Source organism: Arachis ipaensis, chromosome B10 (assembly GCF_000816755.2).
Source record: "Arachis ipaensis cultivar K30076 chromosome B10, Araip1.1, whole genome shotgun sequence".
NCBI classification, from domain to species: domain Eukaryota; kingdom Viridiplantae; phylum Streptophyta; class Magnoliopsida; order Fabales; family Fabaceae; genus Arachis; species Arachis ipaensis.
Window position 1 is genome coordinate 132976332 of NC_029794.2, and position 9018 is coordinate 132985349.

The 9018-nt window shown below is 35.8% G+C and overlaps 2 protein-coding genes across 15 annotated transcripts in view; one reads left to right on the forward strand and one right to left on the reverse strand.

The window, feature by feature from the left end:
- LOC107622230 (putative disease resistance RPP13-like protein 1) overlaps positions 1-8535 on the reverse strand; it is a 34973-nt gene extending 26438 nt beyond the window's left edge. For 4 of the 14 annotated variants that reach the window (XR_002356547.1, XR_002356549.1, XR_002356548.1 and 1 more), the window contains exon 1: positions 4989-8533. Coding sequence is in view for 5 of the 14 variants with exons in the window: in XM_021114794.1 (XP_020970453.1) it covers positions 4989-8343 (3355 nt within the window). In the remaining 9 variants the exon portion in view is untranslated. Of the gene's footprint in view, positions 1-1433; positions 1574-3675; positions 4192-4357; positions 4529-4651 lie in introns of those variants that run through there. The other 10 variants (XR_002356550.1, XR_002356551.1, XM_021114797.1 and 7 more) reach the window with 7 other exon arrangements.
- Positions 707-2650, forward strand: LOC107622234 (protein WVD2-like 4). Its single transcript, XM_021114801.1, has 7 exons — positions 707-964; positions 1039-1097; positions 1184-1258; positions 1515-1590; positions 1716-1778; positions 1885-1995; positions 2319-2650. The coding sequence occupies exons 1-7, from the start codon at positions 875-877 to the stop codon at positions 2469-2471; spliced, it is 627 nt and encodes a 208-aa protein (XP_020970460.1). The 5' UTR covers positions 707-874; the 3' UTR covers positions 2472-2650.

The following is a 9018-nucleotide window of genomic DNA, read 5'->3' on the forward strand; positions in this document are numbered from 1 at the left end:
AGAATGAAATTACAAACTAAAGTTTGATTTGGTAAAACTTTTATTTTTAAAAGTAATTTATAAAAATAATTTTTAAAATACATCTACGACACCTCCATGCCATAGTACTAATGTTCAATGTCTAACGAAAATCAAGTAGTTCAATTCATGTTTATCATTTAATTTGAAATGTATAATAAGACACTCATGGTGGTCATTGATGCAGACGATGTTCAGCACAGAAAACCTGAGGATCTTGGGCTACAATTTTACTAAAGATTTTGTTCCAATCCATTGTCCTTTAAACCACTCCATTTAAGTAAGGCATATATTGTTGGGAGAAGAAGCTGTGTCAAAGAGGGAAGAAGAACCTTTGGTTGGGAATTCAATGAAGATTGAACTGCAAAGCCAAAATGAAGATGCTGAAAAGATCCTTGAAACAACTCCTATTATGACACCATTACTGAAGGTGGTTATTGATATTACTCTCTTGGTTCTAATGTTTGTCTTTTTAGAAAATTTAATCTTAGTGTTTTATTCTTTGGTTTGATTGTTTAAGAATCAAGATCATAGCATTGATTTAATATTGATTATTTCAGCAGGGTTCAGGCTATGATGAAGAAATTTTGCCTTCAGTTAGCAAGAAGAAACCACCACTTTCTTCCTTCAAATTGCTAAAGAGCAATGCAACCTCCAAAGTTGCTTCTACACCAATCAAACCAACAGCAGCTACTGTTTCTTCAAAGAGAGATAACAGTAATATTGCTGCTACCCCAACAAGCAGCAGCAACAAGCATGCTTCATTACTAAGCTCTGCTGATAAAAGAAGATCTACTCCTTACAAGTCGGTCAATTTTACGCCGATTAGAGAACTTAATAGATTGACTGCATCAGCATGAAGAAATTTGAAAGTGCAAGAGCTAGTGCTGGTTCCTCAAAGGCTTCAAAGGATGCATCATTAACTCCTCTAAGAACACCAACTATGGTTTGTCAGATTCTTTGCCAATATTTTCACAATCTATATTTCCATCATGTTAAAGTGTTGCTTTTTAAATGCAGGCTTATAAGAAGGAGATGCAGATGCATTCTGCATTGACCCCATTAACAGAAAAGAAAAGGTACCTAATTCTAGTAAGCTGTTAATTATGATGTAAAACTGTTTTTATATCCTGATTCGGTGCATTTGAGTTTTGTTAAACCATAGGAACAAAACTCCTCTTGATTTATCAAGCACAGGCAAAAATACAGCCAGCTCTAAATGGCGCTTGCTCTCAACAGAGTAAGTCATTTCCACTCTGATTTAAGGTGTTATAAGATTTTTCATTGTGCTATATGGATTTGGATTGTTTCCATGTTCAAATGTTATCCATGCCAGACATAATTTAGAGTTTGTAAATTAGTTGAAACATGCTATCTTTAGTTTCAAGGACCACAAGCTAAGTTTACATAATCTATCTCTGGCTTAAAGAAGTTTTATGGCTTTTGTGAAAACTCTTCTTTACATTAGTATTTACAATGTTTCTACTTGAATGCAGAAATAACATGAGATCCCCAATGATATCGTCACCTTTCAGCTTGAGGACACAAGAAAGGGCTGCAAGAAGAAAGAAGGTTCTGCCATCAATCAAATTTAGTTGTTTATGAGCTTTAATTAACCTTACTACAAATAAAAATGAGAATTAATTAACTGAGTATTACTTGCCTTTCCTTTCTCTATTGATCTAAATCAATTTCAGAAACTTGAAGAAAAGTTCAATGCCAATGAGGCACAAAAAGTGCAACTTCATACAAAACTCAAGGTTGGTTGACAAATAAAATTTAATACCAAGTGTCTGTTACTATGAACAATATCTAGTTCCTCAGTTCAGTTTAGTCACCAAATCATTCAATTCCCTCATTTTGAAGGAAAAAGCAGAGACAGAGATCAGAAAACTTCGCCAAAGCTTTTGCTTCAAAGCAAGGCCACTACCTGATCTTTACAAGGAAAGGAAAGAATCAAACAAGGAAACACAGAAGGTATCTTAAACTGTTTGCAATAATAATATAATCTTCTTTCCCATTTTCTCCTCAAGCTTTGTTTGGTTAACAATATTGTTCTTAATCTCCATGCGGTTCCGGATAATTGAGTCCTTATAAAATTTGATTTGGTTTCTTAGAACAATAAAACTCTGTTTTCTGTCCTGTTTTCTCTTTCTTTTTCACAAGATCCTGAAAAGAGAAACTGAAAATGAAAATAGAAAATAAAAATGCAAACCAAACACACCCTTAATTTTTCAAATTGTAATTTATACTTTCGGGATCTACAAATACAATCTGAATCAAGAAAGGCTACTCCTCAGAGTCAGAGACCTTACAATGGCAGTGGCACCAATAAGAATTTCCAGGAAAAGACTCAGCGCCGCACCTTTGCTCATCATCTGAGTACTACTCTTGAGAATACATCACGAAATATTCAGCATGGAAACCTCAAGAATAGGAATCACAAACAATGATCATGCTCCATGATGTTTGTTCTCTGTTGTAAATGTAGCTTGAAGGAAATGCACCACATTAGGCACCATTTGTTCTCTGTTGTATTCTTGGTATATAACACAACATTAGTAACCAACTCTCACTGTTGTTCTTCCTTTTGTTTTTTGTACCCTCAATATATTCAATTGAGCTATTCTTACAATCTTCTTTTCGTTTTCTTTATAATTTGGAAAGAATAATAAAGTAAAATATCTAATGAATCACACTGTATACATTAGAACATTCATGCACACTAGCTAATTAAGTAATTTTATAAGGAGATACTTTTTGGCCCTTTATCAATAAAAATACAGTTAGACTGAATTCATAATTCGGAATTATATTGCATTCTAAAGGATGGATTCCTTAATTGGAATTATATAAAAAGAGATGCAAATAGTGTTTACAATGAGTAAATAATACGTTTAAACAGTTGGTTGATGCATTGGTAATATATTCCTATTTTTAATTGCTTCTCTTCTTTGATGATTTGAGGTGGAAACTTTCAGCTTTTCTTGATCCTCAAAGATTTTAGTGTTATTATTCAACTGTTCACTTATCATAAAGTGGGATAAACATAGTTGTTGCTGCATTATTGACTAATTTTTGTTATTTTTCTAACAAAACATGCAATTCTTAATCAACAATGCACAAGTAAATAGAGAAAAAAAAATCTTAGACTATAGGTTTAACCGTTTAAGGGTGCAAAACAACTAATCTCATTCCTCCAATATATAAACTCCAAGCAAGGTAATTCAACAATATTTATAGCATGTGACACATGTAGAGAAAATTTTTAAAATCCCCAAAAACAAAATACATGCATGCAAAAGAGATTAGAGTGGCTATTAATGAATTAAACCCCAATAATAAGGAGCTGGTGTCAACTAATGGAGAAGGTTAGTGAATGCAAGTGGACAGATGATGGCATTCTTCAAGATTGTCTTCATCATCATCTTAATTCATTCCCTTTTCATCGTTTAACCATTTAAATATTCTGAATTGCCTATACTTTTCATTTCATTGGTGGTACAGTTTCATTTGTGAATTTTTGCCACTCTTATTTCACTACAAATATAACTTTCCAGACCAAGAACATGAGAGTCTCAATCTTGAAGAAGGTAGGTTCAGAAAAACAAACAAGGTATTATTTCACAATGCAATGGTTATGTGACACAGTGACAGAATATGTTGACCTGATTTCTCTTGATAAGGTTTTGAATTACTCCAATTAGTTCATAGCCACCAATCAATATCCCATTAACTAAAGCAAAACTATATTTAACTGCTAAACTTTAGTTCATGCGCATGAAATTTATTATCAGATGGTTTGGAAGAATTTTAGAGTGCAACATACACATGAACCGAAATTCAAAAGGTAAATATGATAATGATCAATAAGGACTATAATCAATATAATAAATCAATATTATGATGGCAATGAAGATGGACTTCCGGTATTCTTCTGGTGCTTCCTTGCAAACTGAAACTGCCGGACCCGCGGCAGACGTACGAATTGGCTTTTGACTCGTGGCTCTCTATGTCATTGAGTTGCTTACCTTGTGATTGGACCAAAACAGTCATGTCCAATAACACTTGATGAAGCTCATTGAGGCTGCTCTCTATATCAATCACTGTGTCATGCCACTTTTGAATCTCTTGGATTGTGTCCATGATTGTCCCTGATTGCTTAGTTGCTTTCTGCAAGAAAGTTTCAACCACCACATACAAATTTTCATATTGAGGTAATCAAAGTTATTCCACCATTATAAAGTAGATATTCCTTCTCAGGTAATATACAAATTTTCATGAAATGATTTTTTTTTTCCCAAAAAAAAAGAAAAATCGTTAGTTCAGCCATCCGTACCACTTTAGTCATGAGGTTTCCTAACCACTTATGTCCTCAAGAATCTTCCTCTGTTGCAGTTATTATCATTGTCTTGTTTCTCAGAATTCCTGTGAGTATTACAATGATTGAATATTATTGATGCACCATAAGCAAAATCGTAACTGCAGAAGTTATCTCTTGTTGGAAAAGCTGTATGAATGATACAAGACATTAATAATAATGAAGAATAACAATAATGTAAAACAGAATGAAGAATGAAAAACTAGAGACTCAGCAACATAGAGTAATGTTGTGTGAGATAGAAACAATTACCTGTTGAAGTTGTTGGATTACCAAATCCATCTTCCACCAACTTGAATGGCGGGGATGTGGGAAATTTTGGGCCAAACCTGCGGGTCCTTCATCTCACACCGTTTACCCAAAGGGCTTTCAGAGATGCTGAGTCGTAACAGAGAGGCAGGCAGCTTTTCTCCGTCAATGTTCTCCAAATTGTAACATTCATAAATACATAATTGTTGGAGGGATATGAGGTGGGCAAGTCCCTTGCATTCCAACATCTCCACACTTTTAATGCGATCCAGTGTGAGAGACTCAAGGGTGGCAGGCAACCAACCTTCCTTAGGGAGACACTTCACACTCTCATTTTCACCTTTAATATAAAGATGAGTAAGCCCATCAAACTGCGATGCTACACAGCTGAGTTGTTTCTCGCAGTAGCTGATGCTAAGAGATCTCAAGCTACGCTGTGGATCCCCTATAGCAGACAAATCAATCTCTGGGCAACCACGTAATGAGAGATATTCTAGCTGAGGTGATGCCATCCATAGCGTCTGCAGGGATTTCAAACTCCCACAATTATTTATCTCTAAAGAACGGAGACATGAAAGAGAGCGTGACACCACGAGAGACTCCATCTTTTCACACTCCCTGATTTCAACACGCACGAGATTTGGAAAGGAATCCAGCGAGAAGGATGTAACCGAATCACAGCTGTTACGTATCGTTAGATAATGCAATGAGTGGTGTTGGCCTTCCATTTCGAATTCTAATTTTTTGCAATTCGATATCGTCAGCTCTTGTAGTGATGCGGGAATACTACTAACTGCAAACAATACGTGGGATGAACAATTTGAGATGATTAAAGATCTGAGGCAAGTGAGTTGGGTGTGCGCAATGGCCTCCATCACCGACTCCGCTTGATGCTTTCCAGTAATTGATAGCTTATCCAGCAAAGGAGGTAGCTCCCCAATTCTCACTTCTTTGTTTCCTTCTATGCGTAAACAGGTAATCCCAGAAGCTCTTGGAACACAACTGCTGAGCTGCTCGCAATTGTGAATAGTAAGATCTTCCAAAGATGGTAGTTGATTTGGCAAATCTCCTCTCAACATGGGACAATCCCATATGATAAGCTTCCTAAGTCGAGGAAATGCATTGAACTCCAATGAACGCCATTCCTCCCAGCAAGGCATTGACTGAAATGTAAGAGTTTCAAGCATTGGAAATGGAGTCTCCAGACAAGATTCATCATCTCGGTAAAACTCATCCCCCACAATAGCAAGCCTTTCAAACATTGAAATTTCCAGGTACTCCAAAAAGGGCAACTGTCCAAGTGAAGGAAGCATACAACAATTCTTGAAATAACCCGAAAAAAAATCGCCCAGTATTATTTGGGTGATGCTGTGGTAAGAACAATGTCCCAACCAATCTGGAAATGTTGTACCTCTGTAACCCCAAATTTGTAGTTGTTTCAAATTACTATGAGGTCGTAACTCTTCAAGTATCTCTCTTTCAATTTGGGAATCATCTGTATTCTCATATTCATCTGGCGACCACTCCAAGACCAAACATTCAATGCCATCCTTATCAAACATTTTTGCTCCCAACGCTTCGCTGCTATTGACCACATTCTCCAATTTGTCAATCCAAATTGTTTGGTGCAGATTTGCAAGTGCTCCCAATTCATTAATCTTGTTCCCTTCACGCTTCCCAACAACATACTTGCTTAAAACCTGCAAACTTGTCAATTTGCTCATGCCTTCCGGCATCTCATGCAAACCAGTCCCGCTAATATCAAGGTAACGCAAATTTGTAAGATCTTTCATGCCAACAGGAAGGGCGTTTAGTTTCCAACATCCAAACAGCTTCAATGTCTGTAAATTGTACAAGTTGCAAAGTGTATCGGGCAATGTCATGATGTCGCTGTTAGACAAATCCAAGTAACGCAAATGAATCAACTCGCCTATTGAATCAGGCAATGACTCAAGAGGAAAGCATTTGAACGACAAAGCCCTCAGGTACTTCAACTTTGACAACAAGATACATGGTGCATTTTCCATGTTAAATGGAATCTCTCGCTCCAAATTGATTTCAAGAAATGTCCTTGTGTGTTTTACTCGGTCACAAACTCCCAAAAGTTTTGAGATTGGATAATTGCCTTTGGCATTATGTGACAAATGGCGAGTTTTAATATCAACCTCAACTGCATTCTCAAGCTCTTCAGCTCTGAAATAGAATTCTCCACCAAATATCATTGCCAAATCATGCACCAGATCATGCATCACAAACTTGTTTTCACGAATCTTAGAAGGTTGAAAAAATGATCTCGCAATCAATTCATCAAAATATTCATCACCAACTTCTTCTGGAGTCTTTTTTCCTGCTGGTTGCAAAAAATTCTCTGCCATCCATAGCAATATCAATTCGTCTTTGCTAAACTCATAGTCTTTGGGATACAAAGAACAAAAAACAAAGCACTCCCTTAAATATGAAGGAAGATAGTAATAACTGATTCTTAATGCGGGAACAACCTTTATCTTATCATCGGAGAGTTCCCAGATCTCACTCTTCAATAAATGATTCCAATACTTGATATCCGAATTTCCACGCAATAAGCCTCCAAGGGCTTGAGCTGCCAAGGGCAATCCATCACACTTCTTTACAAGATCTTTGCCAACTTTTTTCAAGGTTGGATTCTCCATAGAACAAGTTGAGAGACGTGCGTATTTTGAAAACACTAACCAACAATCTTCCTCAGACAATAAGCTTAGTTCATAAGGTGAAACAGTTTGCACCACAGAAGCCACTCTTTTACTTCTAGTTGTTATGAGAATTTTACTTCCCTTAACCCCTTTTCGAAAAGGTTTTAGAAGTTTATCCCAATCTTCGCGACTTTCACTCCATACATCGTCCAAGACAACAAAGAACTTCTTCCTTGACAACTTTTCTTTTAAATCATGCTGAAGCAAATTCAAATCTGTCAAGCTGCAAAAACTTTTAGTTATTGCCTCGATTATAGTCTTGGTGACCTTGAAAACATCAAACTCTTCTGACACACAAATCCAAGCTTGAAAATCAAAATTCTCCTTTACTTTGCCATCCTGGTAAACCAATTGAGCCAAAGTAGTCTTTCCTATTCCACCCATGCCAACAATGGGAATCACAGATACATCACTAAGACCACCAGTAGCATCATCACTATCATCATCCAACAAGAGTTTTACTATGGCCTCCTTGTCTTCTTCCCTGCCACATACATCAGATGTTTCAACTAGAGATGTAGTGATCCTCCATGACATGTTCTCCTTAGGAATCTCTCTCAGACCAAGAGTGTCTTTTTGATTCACAAGAGACTCTATCCTATCAATGACTTCCTCCATCCTCTTTGCTACATCCCGATCTTGCAAATTGAGAATACCAGAGAAACGAGAGAGGAAGGTACCTGGATCCTTCTGAGTGGCAGCTTTGGTGAAGACTTCATCAAGCAAGTCATCAGCAACATACATGGCATCTTTGAGACTATCAAGCCATTCCTTGACAGGTCTCTCCTTGATCTGCTTCTGCTCAGCATCGATGAGAAAGGCTCGAACAGCACAAAGATTAGTCTTCAACCTTTCAATCAGGTTCTGAGTAAGCTTCTTCCCTTTGATCCAGTTAACAACTTCAGGGGAGGACATCCTGTCAAAAACAACACTAAGAACGGAAGACAAAACAGCTTCTGCAGCCATGTTTCTGAAGAGAAGTGATCAGATCTGAAGGAACAGATGGTAAGCAAGGGGTTGACTGGTGGTTGACTGGTTGTAGTAGTTTGTGGTAGTGCCTTAACTGTGTTGAGTAGTTAAATAAATGTGTTAGGTTATACTTTTCTATTTTTGTAATAAAAAATGACTTCATGCTCTTATTGGTCTTGGAGAGATTCTTCACATGACATCCTGTACAGTTTTGATGTATTCGCATGTCATATACTCATATTAATTTTTTGTAAAAAAGATTAATTTGTTTTAAAATAATATTCTTTAATAAAATTTATTTGCCTAATATGTATATTAAATATTTTATTATAAGTTCTAGAAAAAGCAAAATATCTCATGAAAATAATTTTAAAAGACTTTTAAAATAATAAAAATTTATTAGAATTTCAAGTGTCTTTTATTTGTAATTTGTAGAAGAATAATTTGAGTATATATTAAAAGTAAAAAATACCATTTGTACACTAAAATCAGCTATCAGTGTATTCGTGTGTAAATACATGTGTGGTTTAATTTATTTTCAATGTGTATTTATATTTTAACATGTATTTTATACTTGTAGTTAATTTTAGTAACTTATTTTAATATACTCATAACATAACCCATTAAAAATATTAATTGTATAATTTTTTCATGATGTATTTTAACAATTTT

What these genes read in the sequence shown, in the direction of transcription:
- LOC107622234 (XM_021114801.1), top strand. Translation starts at nt 875, where the DNA reads ATGAAGAAATTTGAAAGTGCAAGAGCTAGTGCTGGTTCCTCAAAGGCT. An exon ending in CTCTAAGAACACCAACTATG is followed by an intron (nt 965 to 1,038) that starts GTTTGTCAGATT and finishes TTTTAAATGCAG; the next exon opens with GCTTATAAGAAGGAGATGCA. An exon ending in CCATTAACAGAAAAGAAAAG is followed by an intron (nt 1,098 to 1,183) that starts GTACCTAATTCT and finishes GTTAAACCATAG; the next exon opens with GAACAAAACTCCTCTTGATT.